We start from the raw sequence: 20,758 nt of genomic DNA on the forward strand, positions 1-20,758 counted from the left end.
CTATCAAGTTTCACTCCATAAGATGCATGCAATAATCTGCAGATGCTGTATGGTGTATTTAAAATGCACTCCTAACAAAAGATCTGTGCTGGACTTAAAGACAAGTAAGTCCTTCCATAATTCAGTTTGTATCTAGCTACTGTCAGCAGCTCTATCTTAAATTTATTTATACAATTTTTTAGGTAATATTTTGATCAGCAGCAATTCTTACGTCTTTTGAAGAGTCATTTAGAATGGTCAGGTGGTGCTACTTGCTTCACTGGTGTTTGCTGTGAGTAGCTGAATAAGTTTGCCATTCATGCCCTTGAGTCTCAAGTGATTGTTTTTTTTTTTTTTTTTTTTTTTTTTTTTTTTTGTCCACTTGCCAAGCCAATTCCAATTTTTATCAGCACGTTGCTTGTAATGCAGGATACAGGTGTGCTTCACAACTGTGTAAAGTACACTGGCGCAATATCCTCATAGAACTGCCAGGGAAGAGCAGGTGGACATTCAGAGTTCAACAGGGACAAACTAACGGATTTATCTGCATTTGCAAAAGGTCACAAGGAATTCTCAGTGACCTCAAGGAGATGTTTTTCCTTTCAGGCAGCATCTCAGGTTTCAAGGAGCTCCATTACTTCCCTGGTTAATTGGTGCTGTTGAGCCATGGAGATTTGCTACCTATTAAAGCATCATTGTTTCTGGCGACATGGAAGGCTTTGAGGTCTTCTCTCCAAATTTTAGTTGGCTTAAACTCTTGTACTATCTGACTGTGTGAGGTAATATGAGGCTGTAAGCATCATTAAAGGTTTGGAGAAGTTGCTGTGAACCTGTTTTGAAATGTTACTCTCCATGAAACTGTTGTCAGAGCTAAGAAAATAAATGGAAGTTAATTCTGTTGTATAACTTCCCTATGTATTGCTTTTTTCATATAACCTAAAAGCCTACTCTAGCTTTAGTAGTAAACTGTATTGTGATTATTAATATCTGACACTAACATTCTTGAATGATTACCAGCAAATCTTGTGTTCTTTGGTAGACATACCTCTAAAATCAGTTATGTTTTGTATATCTGTGGCTCTGAGTAATTCTGCATCTGTAACAGGTGGCTTTAAAAAGTCAGGGAAGCATGAGGGGCAGTCAGAGCTTTTATTAAAGTCTGTGTTGGAGCGACTGATGTGTGCAAGGTCTGTTCCCAAAGGAACCCAGAACATGCAAAAATGGGTTGTGTGGGGTTTTTTTTTTTTTCTTTTTTTTTTTGGTGTTTTTTTTTTTTTTGTCTGTTATACTGGCTTGCTAGCCACTGTGCTGGATTTTACAAATGAATGTAAAATCCTCATTTGTTAATGATCCAAAGCATAGTTTCAATTAAATTCACAATCTTACTTTTTTCCGCTTTTTCAGGCGAATAGTGTGTGCATATAATGAAATACCTGTTGAGGTCGCTGTGGATAATTCCAGAGGGAGGAACCTGGGAAGGGAGAGGGTAACAAAAACTACAGGGGGTATGAGAAGTTGTCCAAACGTACCCTCCAGGAGCTGCTAGAACAACTAATGATGGGACTGTCTGCAACCTCGCATCTCAGCCTTACTGCACGGGGCTGGCCGCACGCCACACCAGCGGGTTCAAAGCCCGAGAGAGCCGTTCATTGAGCAGAGGCTGCATGGGGCCCGGCTCCCCAGCATGGAGTGGGTTGTAGCTGGCTGATGCTGTGGCTTCTGCATCAGTGACCTGCTCAGCCATGCTTTGTTTGCCCTCCTGGGATCGCCTTGAACCATGAAAAGAAGAAAGCCTGTCTCAAAGTATTCTTCTGTCAAAAATCTTCCAGCAGTCTCCCTTCTCTATTGCAATTTATAGTTGAATGTGCTGTCTTTACAATTTCCGCTCTTAACTAAGAAAAGGCAGTAAATTATTAATAGGTCCTGAAATACTGGTCTGGGAGGTAGGAGGCAAAGTGATGCGGGAGGTTCTGCCTCTAAATAAGCATTTAGTTGAGTCCGCAGCTTCTGCTTTGAGCTCTGAGGTGCTCCTATGTAAAAACCATCTGTCAGCAAAGCACATATCTGTCTTACTTGTTTCTATTCTTTCACTTAAAAACAAGGCCGTCATATGGTTGCGGGAGCCTGCAAGAAACAATATTGTGAACCTTTTCAAACCTCTTAATATATTTTTTTCTGCTGTGTTGCAGTGATGCTGAATGTGGAAGCTGTTACCTTTTGAAAGGCTGGTAGTTAAAGAAGAAAAACGTGGGTTTTGTTGGAGTTCTTCAAAAGCATTGATGAAGCAGAGAGCAAGGATATAAAACATGAATTACTGGCAAAAATAGTTAACTAGGATTTGTGGGTTTTTTGAGGGGTCTGGGGGATCTGGAAACTTAACACAAATTCTAAATATCCCCACCTCCCTGCCACCTTTGTTGGTTTGCTGCTTTGCATAGGTGGTTGAAATGCATTTGGTAAGGGTAATAATTTAAGGCTGAAGTACCATGTCCTCAGTAGGAATACAGAGGAGTATACCTTCTACTGTGGTCTCTTAGTCTCTTTGTTATCCCAAGGTCAGATTAAAAGGTGCTAATAATTTTCATCCACATCCTCAATGACTGAATATTCAGGTAATTAAACATTTATATTGAAAAATCAGGGATCCAGCTTTGTGTGATGGAAGTACTGTCTCTTTAGAAACACAAAAAATGTTTGCTTTGCTTGATTGCTGCTCCCTCTTGTGGGTTTCAGGCCAGTTTAAGCAAGCTTGAAGTTCATCCTCAGTCTTTTTAGATGGAATAATTACTCAGCAGTACTCCTCTGATATACTGGATGGGATATTGACCTTAAGACTTGCTTCACTGCATACCTCTACAAATTAGAACATTCTTTTCTATCAAGAGGATGAAATCTGTAAAAGCATTTAATTAACTTTTTAAATTTAACTTACTTTTTATCAAGAACTTATACTGCTGTGCTATTAGTATATAGTATGATTTGCTTTTTTGGTACAAGCAGAGAGAAGTCTGTATCATAACTGTACCAGACTTGGCAAGTGCCTGCTATACTGACAGTATTAAAATCTTTCTTGTATCTCCTCTCCTGCAGTCAGCGCTTCTGAGTTGCACTTCATGGGGTATTGCTCTTGTCTGCAGAGATCTGCTATGTTATGCGAGTTGCTCCTGAAAACTAAATTCCAAAAAAGAGCTCTGTTTGCTTCCTGTGTGCTCTCCTGTATACCTAATAAATACAAATGCCATAGCTGTGTGAAAGATTATTTTTTTCCTTGTAGTTTCTCAGTTGTTCTGGTGGTATGCAATCTCTATATGTAATGCGTTGTGTCTGAAGATTTCAAAATACTACTTGTATTTGTCTTCCTCCAGAGGGACATATAATCTCTATTCTCTGGACAAGAAACTGAAGCACAGTGGAATTCTGAATCGCTCCTAATTGATGGCAAAGATCTGTGCAACTTCACTGACTAGTTCTTGGCATGAAGCTCTTCAAAAATCTCCCACTGAAACTTAAGACACAAATTGTTCTGACCTACTGCAAAATGGAAAGGTCCCACATTATTGTGACACTGAAAAAACAGTTCACATTATCTACTTCCAATTTTACACCATTTCAAAATAATGATACAATTTGTCTTGGCATTGGAAGCTGTTCAGTTTCAAACACTTAACTGATGTTGAACTGTTTGTATACAGGAACTGGAATATGGCTATTAAATCTTGGGTCCTCTATGCTTTGGTGCTTGTCTCCTATACTTTAATTAGGCATCATCCCCCCTTGCCGCCCCCCCCCCCCCCCCCCCCCCCCCCCGATTTTTAATTTCCACTAGTATCTTATTTCCCTTCTCTCTTGTTCTATATTCATCATCAATTTTAGCTATGTAATGTTTTCTACATATCCCACTGTGTGGTTTGCTTGGTCTGCAGTATTTTCAGTACCCTTACCTCTTTATCTTCTTTACTTTACACTGTTTGCATAATTTCTCAATACTGTGTAACTTGCATTGCCAAGAACTGGACTTTTCATTGGTGTCTGACCAAGCTGCTCCAGCTATTGGGTATCTGGTAACTTTTGCTATCTATTACTGCCTCTGCACCTCTTCAAGAGCATGTAATATGGGGGAGTATTCAGTGGATTACTTGAAACTTCTGATCTTCGTTTTACTTGGCCTTAAAGGAATAAATCAGTCTGAAACTTGTCTGGATACAAAGACTGCAGTTCTGTGGAGACCTGGTGGTGCTGGGGGACATGTACTTCCCTGCAAATGTATTCGTTCTTACTGTGATGCAAGCAAAGGTGGGCTTTTGGTTGCCTTTATTTTTTTTTTTTTTAAGGTGATTAAACCAGAAAGCATGTGCACTTGATCTGAGAAACAAAACAGAATTTAATCTTGTATTTATGCCCTTTCTTAAAGCTTTATATCACTTCTTGTCGCAGACAGGGTAATCCCTAGAACAGTATCAGTAACCTTTACTTCAAAATCTGTGGTTTCTTTTCTTTTGACAGGTAGTTTGAGCATTGTTTTAAGCAGTTGCTGAGGTTTGTATCTACATTTTAATGTGCTATAAGTGCAGAGCTGTGTTCAAGATTTGCCAACTTTTTATTCAGATTAAATTTGCAGTTCAGTGGAAACTAGAATGTGGTACCTACATATCACATTGCTTGTAGCAGTGCATGAATTTCAGTTCTTATTTATATTTGAAATATTTTTACCAGTCAGGAACAAAAAGTCTGTTTTTGAACATGGACATAAAGATGTTGGCATTCACCCAGCCCTGGAGCCCTCCCCAACCTGTGCTTATGCTGTAAAGAAGCCCGATGAAATATTTCTGTTTATTGCAGGCTCCAAATTTGGTTATTGTGCTTACTTTCTCTGTAAGCATAGTCAGGACAAATGTGTTTCCTCTCCAGTAATATGTCCCAACGACTGAATTAATTTTGCGTGTGTGCTTCCTTACTGAGTCCTTCTGCTGACCTCCCTGTGTGCTGGGTGCCTGTGGACCTGTCCTGGTGGGAAACGCTCGTTGCAGTTTTCCTCTCTTGCTGAAAAGAAATGGCAGTCGAGCGCTAAGAGTCTGAAATACAATTCAACTCTTATCTTAGTGTGATACCACATATAATCAAACTAGCAAGAATGCAGGGTCATTAAGGTGGTAACTTCTCTTTCATCTTGCACTTTTTATATTTGGTTTAAGCAAAAGTTATACAGTTCTGTACGTTACCAGTTCATTTGCGCTACCTGGATAACCGTAGTGCCTGTATTATAGCAAGCATGCTGCTTTTTCTCTCCAAAGAATATGTATGTTTGGCATTCTGAATTTCTTTTTGTAATAAAGAAAGATCTAAAGCCTTTTGAGGTGTACATACTATGGACTTACAGTGGGACAGGTTTTACAAGCTCTTATCTCCCTTAGGTCCCCCCTGTTTGTGTACTACCCCTCTTTCAGCCAGATTGCTTTAAGCCCTCTAAAGTCTGCAGTGAACTCTGTGTGACTTTGATTGTAGAACAGCCTTTGTAATTAAACAGAAATACAGTATTTAAAAAGTACTCTGGAATACAACCATTCCACTTGTGTGTTTTGATGTTCAGTTTTATCTAAATTTTAAATGAGGAAAACAGTCGCTGCAAAACACTGCTGATCTAATAGAGGGAGAACTAAAACTATCAGTGTGGTCACTGTAAAAGAGAAATTTATTTCTTTATAAAAAAGAAGTTGGGTAAAGCAAGTGGAAGAAACCACTGACTGCAGCTTCATGCAAATAACTATTTCAGGAGACAACACTGGGTAGGTTTGTATGCTTTTCTTGCAAAATTCCAGTTCATATTTGCTAATGCTGTCAGCATTTTTTGTTTAATTTTTTTCCTTCTAGGTATCATTGTAGCCTCAACAGTTCCGATTCATTTACTTGAATGAGTGATCCAGCTGTTTCCAAGGTCAATGTTGACTCCCTCAAAACTATTTTACAGGAGTAACAGTCTTGATCTAAAGTATGTGAGTGCAGTATTTATACAGGATGTATAAAATGTGTGGTTTTGTTCTTTGGGATAACAGCTGTACAGTGGTATCCAAATTCTTCTCTGGTAGGAGCAACCACTTACTGACTGGAGCTATTCTGAGAGAAAATGCCAATTGAAGAAGTGACGTAAATGTGGTTAGCTGATACTGCGTTGGTCCTCTGCCAAATACGCTACCTGTAGAAAATTGGTCGGGGTTTAAAGCTGTAACGTGCCTCTGCAGAGCTGCCAGCCAACATCCTATACTGGAATTGTTCTTTCATCCCTGTTTAGCTTTTTCACAGTATGGAAACAGGACAAGTTAGTTATTGCTAAATAGCAGTGGAAGTGGTATGCCCTGTATATACAGTGATCGTGCCATTCTCCAGGCTCTGGAGCTACAGTGCTTACGAAAATCTCTGTTTTTACAGGATTCTACAGAACTGACTTTCTGTAGAATTCTAATTTTCTTCTGAATCTTGCCTCTGAAGCTGCCTTGAAATTTCCATTGTTTTCTCATGGAGAGGGTTTGTTTGAATTGAAGGATGTGCTTCGAGCACTTTTTTCCTTTCCCTCCTACCACAAGTCCAGTGCACCTTGAAGTGGAATGTAGTTTGCAGCTAACCCATCTGCAGTTAAGCCAGTGGCTTAGTATGGAAGGGGAACCCAAGACTGCAACAGAGACCACACCAGGCATAAGCCACTGAAGAACTTGTCAACAAGCTCTTTGACTAGTATGCGTGTGAAGGTATGTGACCAGGTAGCAGAGGGAAAGAGACTGTATCACCTTCCTGAGTAACTAGTAAATTTTACAACAGTATCACTTTTAAACCCTAAGGGGAGTTTAAAAAAAAAAAAGAGAGAGAAAAAAACATTTACTAAGGTAGTAAATGCCTCTAAAACACTGCTAGGATCTAGGGAAATGATTACAGGATACCTCACTTTTAACAGGTGTTTTAAGATCAATTCCTTGTGGCAGGATTTACTTTGGTAATCCATGCAAGCTCATGATGGAGTTCAGTTATTATTTAGGCTATATTTTTAGCAGGGGCCCCTTGAGACTGCATGGCAATATAATTTATGAAGTAGGATGCAACTCCCTAATTGTCTGTTATGCTGTAGAGCTGTACATGCTGTTCACTGCAGTGTTCTGCAAAATAAACATTCTCCTTCTTGGGGGGGGGGGGGGGGGGGGGGGGGGAAGGTCTGTGTCAACAAGACTTTCCAGCCTCTGGTCACATGCTTAAATTATATCTCTGAGATGGGTTTCCTGGCAAACACGTAAGCAAATGTTTCTCCTAAGTGGACAATGTTCATGTGTAAATTCTTCATTAGTTGTGGGTCTCTTCCCCTCCTCCTCTTCCCAGTCTTCAGCTCAAGATGTTAAGCAAGAAGACCAAGAATGCTGACCCCTTAAACACAGATAACTCACAACAGCACCATTGGCATGTCAGAGGGGAGCGTCTGCCTGTTCATACTCCCTGCTCCTGGTGCTTTAGAATTAACAAAAAGAGAAAAACAAAGCTCTGGCATTCTGAGAAACTTTAAAAACAAAGTAAGAAATCAGTCTTGGAATGCCCCTGCAAGAAAAACTTTCCATGAAGAAACTTATCATTTGATCTCCCACCAAACTTCAGTCTTGAAGGATTGCATTGTGTGAATGAGTCCGATTCAGAAAAATAGGTTTAGGGTGCAGTTAGGGTGGTCATGGGAAACACCATAACAGTTCTTTTGATCAGTTTTCCTCTGTAGGTGTCCTTATTATCCCCTTTGTATGGGAAAATTGGATGCTTCTCAAAGTGAACTGTCAATTTTTTTGCTAAGATGTTTGATAATGAGATTCTTCAGTGTTTGCAAAGGATCTTAAGGTAAAGATGTGATCATTGTACATTTAAGATGCCATACTAGTTTATTCTCTGTAGCAAATACAATCAAATATTTGGGTTGAAATCATAATTATGTGTAGCTGTAAGTCTGAATTTTTGGACTTGCCTTTGACTGTGAATAGGATGTTGGTTGCCTTTTTTTTTGTGTGTTGAGTTGGAGAGCTCTATGAGGTAACTGTGGCACTCCCAGAGTTTTCAAATGCTGCTTGTGTTTCCCCACCTAATGTCCCTAATGGGGGGTAGGACTGAAGTCCAGAATCTCTGCCCTTCTGTATGGTATTCTTTGAAATTACTGTTGGTTTTCCAATTTACAAAATTTGCAGTCATGGTGGAAATGGTTAATACAACTTCCAACTCTTGAAAACTGATTAGGTTTGAGGTAGAGCCTGGGAGATGGCAAAGCCTAATATTGTGAATATACCACCAGAGAAACAACTTTTCTACAAGTAAAAGTCTCTTAGTGGATCACTGTTCTGTATGTTTTTTTTTTACGGAGATGTGAGTATACTCAAGTTGTGTGATATGCTCCTAACCAAAACTCATGTTTTTTGGTCTGATCTTTTAAAATTCTGTGGATTTTTTTTTTTTTCGTCATTATTAAGCAAAGGAATAGAAAAGTTTAAGACTAGGTCAGGAATTTATTGGCTTACGGGGACTATTCTTAAATCTGTCTGTTCTAAAATGGAAAGATCATGTAACTTTTCATACACCTGTATTTCAAATTTCTGAAGCTTTGTGTTAGTAGTGAGGCATTAATATCTTCGATATCCAAATGTTCGTGACAGTGTTGCTTTTGAGTTCTGAAGTTGAAGGGATTCCCTGAGCTGAATGATAAACATGCCATGTATAGGCTACCTAGGAGTCTTCCAGCTTCCCCACTAGCATGATTCAGTTTGTCTGACTTCAATGTGGCGAGAAGCACTTGCGCCTGGTTCAGCATTTGCCTTCCTTCTCCTTGCTGCGTCGCGTTCTAGCCTCAATAGAAAATAATCTGTTGATACTGGCAGTACATTTTGGTGATGAAAACCGGACATTGTTTTCCTAAGAAGCACTTAGTTGTGTATACTTGAGTTCATTGCCTTGGTTACGGTTTACAAGGAGGTTTTGTTCGCTTTGCCAGCTGAGCTGCAAGGGTGCCAGGATGCCCACAGCAGACAGGGATGATGAAGTGAGATGCATGCGTAGTTTTTTCTGTCTTCGTGACTGCAGATGGGTGTTACTCCATAGATTTTTATAGACTTTCTTGAACTTTAGAGGAACAAGACTATTGAACCTTAAAAGAACCAAACCAAAAAAGGCTAGAGTAACCAAATTTTTCTTCTAATATGACATACTTCTCAGCCTTTTTCTCCACAGAGTGGACGTGCTTTCTCTGTTCCCACTGCTTGGAAGACCAGTAGTAAATGTGTTATGGAGGGACATTACTGAGATTCTAAGAGATACTAATTGAAGAGAATGAAGGAAATGCACAATGAAATTTCTTTGTCTTAGATATAAATGAAATAAGCTGAATTACATATGTAGGTGACACATAGTGTTGGGAGGTGGCTGCTGGTATTGCTTAGGAATTACTACTGGGGTGGGCCAAGCTGGAGGCAGTGTGCTCTATGTTGCAGGTTTTTTCAGTGTTTAAACCTGTCTGTAAAGGTTTTGACTGCCTTAGTCCTATTTGAGTCCCTACTTCCATGCCTCTTAAACTACCTCTGGCATAACATGCCCTGAAGACAAAAACAATCAATTGGGTGTGACCTGTGTTGGAGGCCAGAGTTCCTTGGAATTTGTTTGCACTATCAGTAATTGTAACATACCTCAAAGATGACTGTATGATCTTTCCCTCTTCTTTTTGACACAACTCCATCGTCGTTACAGGTAAAGGGTTGCAATTCTGTGAAACTGATTTTGGGGATTTAGGCCTGTATTTGTGGAAGAATGCATTGTGTTGTGTGCAAGCGTGCATTTTTTGTGTATGCATGTTTGCAAAGGGGAGGTATGTTCCCTAGGGAGAGATAAGGAGTCTGTCATCAGAAACTGAGCTGCTGTCCTAAGCGCCATAATTTTTTTTCTGCTTACAAGTACCTGAGGTGAACTCAGAGTTAACCTACCAGGTTTATGAAAATGTCAGCTGACTCCTTTTTTTCTCTCCCCCCTCCCCCCATCTCTCCTGTTACCTGTTTTTTCTTATGCTCGATTTAGCAGTGTAATACATGTAATGCATATTTCCGTCATGAACATTCTTCCTGCTTAGATATCTCCCTGAATTAATGTCACTCTTGCAATGTCCTGTTTCAAACGGGAAATGCAGAGACATAAGAACTGCACTGAATTCACAATATTTAGCAGAGCTTCAGATCCTTTGGCTATCTTTCTGAATATGAGGGAGGTATGACTAGATAGACACTGCATTTTTGAGGGGGTAAAAAAAGAAAAGATAGACTAATACCCACTTTCAGACAGTGTTCTCTAGGTGCTGTGAGTACCGCTCTGCTCCCTCAAGTTACATAGCAGCAGTTTGAAGGGCAAAGACTGAGGAGAGCTAACTGCTATCAGCTTAACGATGCTAAATAGCTTTGGCAAGCAATCAAGTAAAATGCATCACTGGCTTCCTAGATTGTGGCTCAGCTCCTGTAGTTACAGAACTGCATGCACTTGCTTTTTATTTAGCAGCATCTGAAGGATCCAGTAGACTGTTGCGCGCCAGAAGGGATGAGGAAGAGAGTGTTTATGTGGGTGTACAGATAATTCCTGTTCTTGGGAAATTTGTCAGGACCTGCTTGGAAATCCAAGCAGAATGGGCCTCGCTTCATACAAAATCAATTCAGACATGCTGAAGTGTGTGTTTTGAACGCTATCAGCTCTGTGTTACTGAAAAATGGAAGCTTGCTAGTATTAAAAAGATCTCCTGATCCTTCAGTTCCTACCCAGCAGGTTCATAGCACACTTGTGTGTTTGAATTTATCCTGAGGTATGTATGAAGTGCTTCTTCAAGTAAACTGAATAAAAACAAACATCTTGGCTTCTACATTGACTTAGAAAGTAATTAGAAAAAGGTGTGTGTGTGTCCCCTCATTAATTTATGCCTTGTATAGGAAGTATTCATATCTCTAGTGTATCTTGCAAGTGACACTACAAAAACTGTACAGATTTGCCAGTGAATGTAAGGGGAGGTTAATTCTCGCCAACCAAGAAAACCAGAACAAATTGTCTATTTTAAGCTAAGATGAAAATATGCATACTTTGTCATGCTGAGTTGTTATGATGCTTCAGATTTACACAGTTAACATCACTCTCCTTTCCTTCCCTTCTCTGTTAAAACTTTTACATATAAGGCAAGACATGTTTTTCCTGAAGAATTAACTTCAGTGCCTGGCCCCTTGCTACCTTGGGGTGAGCTGCCATAGCCCAGAAATGCTGCCTTCATAGCTGGTTACGCTTTGTGGATTTCTGCAATGCTTGATACTGTTTTCTGTACCCAAATTAAAAGCTGAGCAGTCTCTGGGAAGTAGGGCATAGCTTCTCTTGGACTCAGGGCCGTTCACAAAAGACAGACTTGCTCGGCATTGCAGGACAGAGCAGAGGGGTTGCCAGCCTGAAGGCTCAAGGTTCCTCTCCAGGCAAGCCAGCCAGCTGGGGCAGAAAGCACGGCTGCAGGGCATGCCAGGCTCTTCCTTCAGTTACTGTAGATTTCTGTTGTTCATTGCTCTTGCTGACCGGGGATAAGAGATAACGTAGCAGACTAGGAACTTTATCAGCCTTAAATAACGAGCTTAGGGCTGTATGTTACACCACCTGAATAGGAGAGTGTTTCCTGGTCGTGTTACATTGGCCTGGTCTCTGATTTCAGTATAAGCCATACCAGGGGATGAAATGGGTGTCCATTAAACATAGATTTAAATTACAGATGTCTCCTCTGTACTGAATGTTGACTGCCCATGAAGTGTGCTGGGCAGACTATATTGACGGGCTTCCCTTTTCCCTTTCATTTCGCATATTTTGCTGTGCAGGCATACCTGTCATACCCTCCAGCTAGCAGGTTTAGCAAGGAGAAACTTAACACAAGGCTATAGTGCATCATTGAATCTCCAATTACCAACTTTCAGAGTACCTTAAGCCTGACTTTTTCTAATGAAAAAACCAATACCTTTGAGGCATGCGATTATGTTCCTGCTTCACAGGAATATATATTATTTCTATATCTATGAATTTCTTTATTTTCATACACACATTGAAGTGGATTTAAGACAGTTCAGATTTATTTTTTTAAAACAAAGTTGGGTCCTTTACCCTGTAATGAAGGAAAAAATAACTTGTAGGCTCAACAGGTGGTTTTGGAGTTTAATGAAAGATGGAGACTCTGGAGACCTTATTGCAGCCTTTGAGTACTTAAAGGGGGCTTATAGGAATGATGGAGACTTGTTACCAGGGCCTGTAGGGATAGGACAGGGGGTTTTAAACTGAAAGAGGGGAGATCAAGATTAGATATAATGAAGAAATTTTTTACAATAAGGGTGGTGAGACACTGGAACAGGTTGCCCACAGACGGTGCGGATGCCCCATCGTTGGAGGTGTTTAAGCTCAGTTGGATGGGGCTTTGAGCAACCTGGTCTGGTGGAAGGTGTCCCTGCCCATGGCGGGGGGGTTGGAACTAGATGATCTCTGAAGGTCCCTTCCAAACCATTCTGTGATTCTATGACTTACATAGAACCACAGTCTGTTTTACAAATGCAAAGCTTCCCCTCACTTAAGCAGGGTTTCTCCCAGGGCCAGGGTGCAAGCTAGACATCCCTAATGCCTTTTATTTAAAGGAAGCATGTCTGGCCTTTCCAGGGACAGTGGGGCACGGCTGGGGTCCTGGGGGCTGTCAATGAATCTAATTGAAGTATTGCCCCCAAATGTCAAATAGTGCCAGCACTTCCAAATTAGCTAAAATACTGTCAGCAGCATGGTAGCGTGTGCTCTGCCAGCGTGAAAAACCGGATTCTCCGTACCGGGCTTGGCAGCTCATGGAAAAACTGAGCTCAGCTGCTGGGTGGAGGTTTCGCAGGGCTCCCCAACCTTCGCCGGCTGAGCGGGCAGGAGAGCGAGCGCAGGGTTTAGTTGCTAAGGAGCAACCTGGTTTTGCTTGTCTCTGCAACCGGAGAAAATCCGGTGCCAGGAAGAGATGACTCTCCGTGTGTTCTATTGTTGCCGCTGCAAAATTGCAATGGATCAAATGAGCTGCTTTAAGCTCCGGTTAATTCTCCCGGCCCTGGTGGTTTCCTCCCTGCCCTCTTGTCTCTGCGAGGATGAAATCGGGGGGGAATCAAGAGGTGGTTTGGGTGAAATCGGGTGGAATCGGGAGACAGCACTAATTTCCGTGGAGGCAAGATTTCTGCTCTGACTGTGCTTTGAATTGTTCTTGGGGTATTGTCCCATTTAGTGCCATTCAAAAACACTTGTGTCCTCTAATAATTTTGATTTTTCCTTTGGTGTGTTTTAGCCTCATCCAGCTCATCACAAGAGACCTTTTGAAATGCAGAATGCCCGCCCCCCCCCCTTTTTTTTTGTCCAGCCACTATTCCTGATTGCTGTTCTGCAGTACTCTCAGACCGCAATTAGATGCCTTCCCCCCCCCCCCCCGGCCTCTTCTTTTACTCCTTTTTTTTTTTTTTTCTTGCTTTGAGTGTAATACTATTTCTTAAAGAATAAAACAACCCCAGCATATCCAGCGTTGATCATCCGTTTTAAGCTCAGCCGTACACAACCCAACACACCATACTGGTATAATTACAGCAAATTAAGAACAGTTACGTGGTTTATTTCTGCAATGCAAATGCTGGCTGGCGTGAATATATATTTATAAGCACCTGTGCAAGTGCTTCTGAATGTTATCTTCCAGAGAAGCAGCTCGGATATGCAGCCCGGAGGGCGGACGTACCCTGAGCAGGGAGTTGGCCGGTTGTTGCTGGGGGTGTTTACCTTCCTCGAGCACAAAAAGGAGGTTACGAGCTTTGAAACCATTCTCGGAACTGCTTCAGGGAAGCTTGTTGCACGGGTCCGGTGGGGACGTTAGAATAACAACCGGTGGGAGCAGCGGCGAGCGTGCCGGTAACTGAAGGCGGAGCACCAAGCGCCCTGCCTTCCGCCGCCGAGACCCCCTGAACCTGGGCGCAGGTCCCTCGCAGCCGGCCGCGGGGAGCACCGAGCAGGGGGCGGCCTCCCCCCGGGCCGGCCCCGGCAGCGCTCCGCCCCCGGGGCCGAGCCGGGCCGGGCCGGGCCGAGCCGAGCCGAGCCGGGCGGCTTCCGGCAGCGCGGAGCGGCGGCGGGAAGGAGGGGCCGGAGCCATGGAGGATGCGGCGGCCGACTGCCTCAGCCCGGCCGCCCGGCAGCAGGTAAGGCGAGGCGGCGGGGACGCTTGTACCCACCCCGACCCGCGTCGGGGGGAGTCCGCGGGAAGCGGGCATCGGGGCTTTGGCCCCAGCAGGGAGAGCGGGCCGCGCGGCCCGGCGCTCCACGTGGTGGCGGGGCCGGCCCCCTGCGCGCCCTTGCACGGCTGTCAAACCGCTGAGCTCGGCTGCGCGCCTGCCCTCCGTCCTGCAGGCATCCCCCCTGCCTGTGCCCTGGCTGGCTGAGCTCAGGCGGCGTGATCCGGGGGCTTTGGAGAGCGTGCGGGGGTCGCGGGGCTGTGGCACGACTCGGAATTTAAGTGTCCTTTTGGGCACGGCGTGTCATTCACAGCAGCTCCGCAGAGGTGAGTGCTAGTGAGCTGCTGCTGGCAGCTGCAGGAGGTAGCTAATGCTTTCCAATGCATGGAATTTTCTAAGGCTCTCTTTTAAAAATCAGAGACTAAAACGTAAGCTACTTACTGCTCAGGTTGTTGTGGGAGCAGATATATGCCAACTGAACCTGTTAAACGTTTTCTAAATAAAGTTTCAGAACAGCCCCCTGTGACCATGAAATGTTAATGGATGAATTAGTCATCTGTTGACATAAACTGTCACTCCGGTTCACCACTGTCACTGTATGAACGGGAGAGGGGGTGTTAGACAAGCCCATAATGGGCCTGTCTGTCTAACCAGCAACACCGGTACCTGGGTATTAGAAGGGAATCCGTATGTTTATGTGTAGGCTAAGGTTCATGAACATGCTGCCTTTTAATTCTAATTTGCATTTAAGAGAAAGGTGAAGAGTTAAGCAGGATGTGGACTGACCGAGCCCTGCGTGATTCATAGGCTCATTGTCATATGAGTAAGTGGTACAAAATATGTTTATATTTATAACTCAGATGCAAAAAACGTCAGGTAAATATGCTGGTTTGACCTCTAAGCACAGAAGTCATTTATAGATGCTCTTGTTTCGATGCTAAGGAGCGCGTGATAACTCACGGTGAGCTCCCAGAACTCACTGTTTAGGTCACTTGTTAGTCAAGTGGAAATGGGAAAAACAGTGCCATGGGTTAGCACTAGTTTTACCTGATAGCTATGTTGGTCAGCTATGTTACAGGAGTATTTCAAATCAGATGCTGCTTGTCTAAATAGACTTTAAATTCTTTAGAAGTACAACAAACCGTATCAGACTTCTTTTGTCTGGTGAAGTGTATGACTTAAGTAAATAGAGTGAACAGTTGTATAACATTTGAGGGAAAGCCTTCACACACAGAGTACTGGAATGGGATGGCATCGGTCATGAAAAATTATGTTTGCCCCGACTTGCTGGCTGTATCTTAAGCATGTTGGCAAAAAGTCTAAATTGGCCTGAGAATAGATATTGCAGAAGTACATAATAGTAGTTGCATACAGTGAGCAGGTGTAATTTAGTCGGGCAGACTTGTGCTTTAAAGTTTCTCCAATAGTGGGATCAGAGAGCTTTCTGGGTACGGTTTGGTGCTGGCAAACGTGGCAAACGTGTCAGTCCTCCACAAAAAATACGATGCTAACTTTGATTACTAGTCTTAGAAGAAGCAGATAATTTTGAGTACATTGGAATTAAGGGGTGCTTTGTATAGATGGAAAACTCGTATGTACGTAGCTATGTGGCAAGTCAACATAGTCATTTTTCACTGCTGAAAAAAGCAGCATAATTTCCTGTCTTTGTTGGCTGTTTCTTGGCACTTCCAGTCAAACAATGAACTCTTGGACTTTTCATAAGGGAAAAGCTCTGAGAATGCACACCTTCAGGATGTGTGTCATTAGCCTCTACCTAACCAAGTCACCTAAATAATTCTTTCATCAAAATGATAATGAATGTGCAGCTTCCCTGACGCTGCGCTCGGGGCCCGGAAGCCGTCGCTTCCGTAACCATTGTGCATTATACATTGGCCCTGGCAGCGCTGGCTATGGGTGCAACCCAGATCTCACCTCATCTTGCGGAGTGGTATTTAAAAAGGGTGTGTGTGTGGGTAACTTCTCAGCAGTTGCAGATCTCATACTCCCACTTCTCCCCACTGCCTCATGCTGCAGACAGCAGAAGATGCTTCTTACCCTTTCCAGCTGATACCAAATAGCTGGTTTGGCTTTTTTTCAGATGCAGTTGTACTTCAGTAGTGAACCAGGTTACAACCTGCTTAATTTTATCCTGTTCAGAGCTAGACATACTGAACTCCTTAAGGCAGGGTAAACATCTGCTGCTGCACAGGACTGGATTTTTATTTTAAAACTAAAGTGACCATTAAGCAGGGGTGTTGAGTGCTGAGCCAAGTGGACCGACAGAAGCAATGGGCATTTTGCAGTGCAACAGTACACTTGTTTTGGGGCTTAGTGGCTATGAATCATTCTGGGCAACTGCAATAAAAAGGCAAAAATGCAGGATGTATAGTTGTAGTATTTGAGCGAGTTACATAAATGAAAGTGATTATTTTTCAGCTGGTGTGCATTTCCGTGTTCATCTCGGCAGCGTGGTTGCCATCTCCTCTTGTTTTGCTCATGGGGCTTTACTGAAGCCCCTTAGGAGGTTTGGTTTGGTGGTGTTTTTTTTTTTTTTTTTTTTTGTATGACGTGCACAGTACGGTTGAAGCTGCCAGTTCTCCTTGTCAGATGAGCAATACTTCATAAAAGGGAAGTTACAAAAGCTTTGTAATGAGTGCAATTAGGCTTCATGTTTTTATTCTTCTGTTTTTGCCAGCGATCTGTCACTTTTGATTGAGGCCTGTCTTGCTCACTGAGTCACTAGTGAATTTTAGATGATTTTAAGCTTACTTCTTTCAATCTCAGTGATTTTTTTTATTTTTTTTTGTCTTGAATCCGTTGAATAGTTATTTGTGCTGGCAGCCTTGAGACTTTCATTTTAGCTTTTGTAGTCTGAGTGTCAGAAATCTGTATGAACTTATTGGTGGTTTCATGATGTTCAGCTGTGTCTCTTGCAGGCTACAGTGTCTGTCTCTGCTACTGCCCTTAGAGGTGACTTGGGTCTGGGCTCATGATGAGTGCTTGGGCTGAATGAAGGCCAAAGTGATCCAGCCAAAGCCTGTTTTGGTTTAGTCAGCCCAGAGAGAGAAATGTGAAGTTAAAGTTGCTGTTTGCAGGGTATGCAAGAAATAAAGGTATTTATAGCACAGAACTATTAATATGAAAATAGAGTCCAAGACTTTCAAAGAGTGTGGTTTGACAGACGAGTTTAGTCATGCCCCTGCTTTTGAGGAAGAGATCCGTACTAAATCTGACACTCTTATGTATTACTCTAAAAGTCTGTAGATGACAGTGGAGGTCGTGTTATGAAGGTCCATGCCATGTGGCTTGCTGTTGGGGTAGCTACTCCTGTCAGTAGCCGAGCTATGCTTCTGCACAGGAAAATCTGTAGGTAATAGTTCCTGTTTGCCTCCCACACTTGCTGGAGAATTTGCTGGGCCTTAGGGTTGCTACTAGACTTCTGGTTTGACTTGGATAAAATCATACACAGTAAGTGTTAGGTGTGGACTCATCCCTGCCCTGATTGATTTACTTCCTCTGAGCTCATGAGCGATGCCAGGTTTGTCACTAGTGCCACCTATGGAATGTCAAAAACGATCATTCAGGTTAGGGAATTATCAATTAAAGGATGGTAGAAGGGGGGTTATGATGGGCACAGGTTGATCATTTAATGACCAGCCTGATTATAGCATAATACAGTTCTGTCGTGTTGGAAAACACCTTCCGAAGGCTCAAGTGTAGCCTCAGATGAGTAGGGTTTGGAAAACTGTGATAGGATATTGGACTTGTGTAGCTGGGGAACTGGGTTTGCTTTTTGTCAGGTGAGGACTTTCCTGGGTGTTCGGGAGCTCTGACTTACCCTTCCACAGACTCCAGGGGTCCTGTTTTCTTAAAGTGCCGAAGGGAGATGGATGACAAGTAAAAGCATGTTAAGTCTCTCTTAACCAGCCTTACCCAAGGAAGTGAAGTAAATTTTATTTGATAGAAGTGTTTGGTTCATGCTTAATCATTATCTCAGTGCTATTCTTATCACTGATCCCGTCAGAGGCCATTGCTTGTCATATTGATCGCATCATTGCACTGAGAATTTTTTCTCCTTGCATATTTCTTGTCACCTGTAGTCTCATTTTACTGTGGATTTGAAAACCCTTTAGGGAAGGATGGCCTGTTTCTTACAAACTGCCTTTGTCCAGCACGAATGAGCTGGTGTTTTTGTCAGGAACCACAATGAAAATAACTGTGTAATCATCAGCCAGTTTACTTTACAGTATTTGATGCAGAATACCAGACCTTAAGGTAGGAACCAGCAGCAGCCTTCTGACATACAGGCTGAAGGTTACTAAGAAGCCAAGAGCCAGGCTTTTCATGGGGGTGTGTGGCAGGAGGATGAGACAGTGGGTTTTAAATTGAAAGAGAGCAGGTTCTGATGTGACGCGGCAGGAGGGGGGGTCGGGGGTGGAAATATTCACTGTGAGGATGGTCAGGCATTGAAGCAGGAGCCCGGAAAGGCTGTGGAGCCACCATCCTTGGAGGTTTCCCAGAGCCAACTGGACAAAGTCCTGAGCAACACGGTCTGAATTTGATACTGACCCTGCTTTGAGTAGGAGGGTGGACTGGAAGCCTCCCGAGGTCTCTTCCAGCCTGAACAATTCTGTACTACTTTGTCTTGATGTGATAAAAATGAGTTGCTTTAAAATACAAGTGTTCTGGATGGAATAACATTGTGTTGACTTGTTGCAAAGGTACCAGTAGGGTATGTGCTAATGGCAGAATTTGATACGTTAAAAAAAAATGTTTAAAGGTTATTTAAAATGATCCAGAATATATTGTTTCTCTTGTTTGTATTGAAAGATACTTAATGCTGAAGAGCCATGTGGCCATGGAAAGAAAAAGTTCATGAATAAAAAATAATGCTTGTTCCAGATGTAAGCTATTGTTAGTCAAAGATGCTAAGTGAAAATGCATTTTTACTCTTGCATGTCTTAAAGTTTGCAAATTGGCTTTGCATGAGGAGGTGGAGGAGCTGAAATAGAATAAATTAGAGATACCTCATGGATTGGCACTTAGAAATGAAATGTATCTGTGTACTCTATCATTTACTAGGATGTTACACAAAGTAAAATTCATCTAACTTGCTGCAGTTGGTATCTAGGGAACTGGCGAGCCTTGTTCTCAGTGAGGCCTTAGAATAACTTGCTAAACTTTTTTTTCTCTTCCAGTTTTCAAGTTGCTTAATTTCTTTGTATATTGTGCTCACTTCTGGATAATATGTAATTCTGCAACTTAGCTAGCAAGCATGTAAATCATTTGGCCCTAATCATACGAGGAAAACAGAAGGGGAAATACTTATACGTGTGTGTTCAGCATAACATCTGAATTTTACATACAGGCATAGAGTTTTTGTAACGTGAAAGCTCAGGTCGTTAGTGAAATTCGTAAGGACAGTATCTACAGTAATTTTCACATCAAAATAATCTTGTTTCTGTCTTTTTCTGGGAGGTGGGAAGTTAAGATAGACAGTTCTGTACTGTTTTGTGTATTTGCTTATGAGACTTTAAGGTCCTTTGTTTTCCATATAGGAAAAATACAGCTAATTGTTTGCACTGATGTTGTTCTTCACCCAGATCAGGTGCAATTTTTAAATGTATGTACAGAGTTAAGTTTGTTTGCTTTCATTTTTGTGCTCTTTCTTAAGACTTCTTACAGTCTGCGTGTCAGGATGAGGGAACGCATCTCTAAACCGTAAGGAGTCAAAGGTTTTGCTGAAAGCTGCATCTCCTGTTCCCTCTCTCCCCAAAAAATCATTAGTGAGCTGGAGTCCTCAGAGCAGTACCCCTTCCTTGGGTTACATGCATGTTGTGTTTGAACAGTTACTGGCTAAAGGTGGTGGTTCTTACCTGGTATCGCATGAATCACTTGGCAGTGTCTTGTGAAGAATAGCCCGGAGTGTCCTTGTCTCTGACACTGTCCTGTATTTACAGTGGTACTGATTGTGGGGTAGACTTAAAAGTAGTGCTTCTTGAGGTAGTGCAATTTATTTTCAGATAAACAGAAATGGATCATGTCAAGTCAGTATCATACTTGTTTCCAGTACTGTGATTTCTTACCTTTAGCATACATCTTAGAGCACATTTATATAGTGGGTGGCATAAATGATTTCAAACATTGCAGGTAAATCATAACACTGCCTGGCAGGGATTTCGCCTAGTATTTGCCCAGTGGCAGGGCTGTGGGGTTTTTTTTGTTTGTTTTTTGGACAAACTGCTTCAGGTTGGTAAGTGCTCTTGAAGCCATGGTCCCTTGAAAACGCTTGCGGTAAAACATGCCTACACCCTGGAGCCTGCCATCCCTTGGCTCTGTAAGTAACGGCGCCCTGCAATGATGAGAGGGGATGGTTTTTGGGTGCAAGCATGGAGGTCTGCTCTAGGTACAAGAGCATGCATGCGTTTTGCAGTTTCTGTCCACAGCAGAGCCAGTTACCTCAAAATTCAAACAATGAACTGAAAAGAGAGCAGTGCTCT

The 20,758-nt window shown here is 42.5% G+C and overlaps 1 protein-coding gene across 23 annotated transcripts in view; it reads left to right on the plus strand.

Moving 5' to 3' along the window:
• Positions 1–20,758, plus strand: part of LRRFIP1 (LRR binding FLII interacting protein 1) — a 115,708-nt gene that overhangs the window by 28,059 nt on the left and 66,891 nt on the right. For 4 of the 23 annotated variants that reach the window (XM_030016783.2, XM_030016773.1, XM_030016775.1 and 1 more), the window contains exon 1: positions 14,098–14,225. The exons of the other annotated variants lie outside the window; for them this stretch is intronic. In XM_030016783.2, coding sequence (XP_029872643.1) covers positions 14,178–14,225 — 48 coding nt within the window. In that variant the 5' untranslated portion in view covers positions 14,098–14,177. Of the gene's footprint in view, positions 1–14,097; positions 14,226–20,758 lie in introns of those variants that run through there. 23 annotated transcript variants of the gene reach the window in all.

This window comes from Aquila chrysaetos, chromosome 6, assembly GCF_900496995.4.
Source record: "Aquila chrysaetos chrysaetos chromosome 6, bAquChr1.4, whole genome shotgun sequence".
Taxonomy (NCBI): Eukaryota; Metazoa; Chordata; class Aves; order Accipitriformes; family Accipitridae; genus Aquila; species Aquila chrysaetos.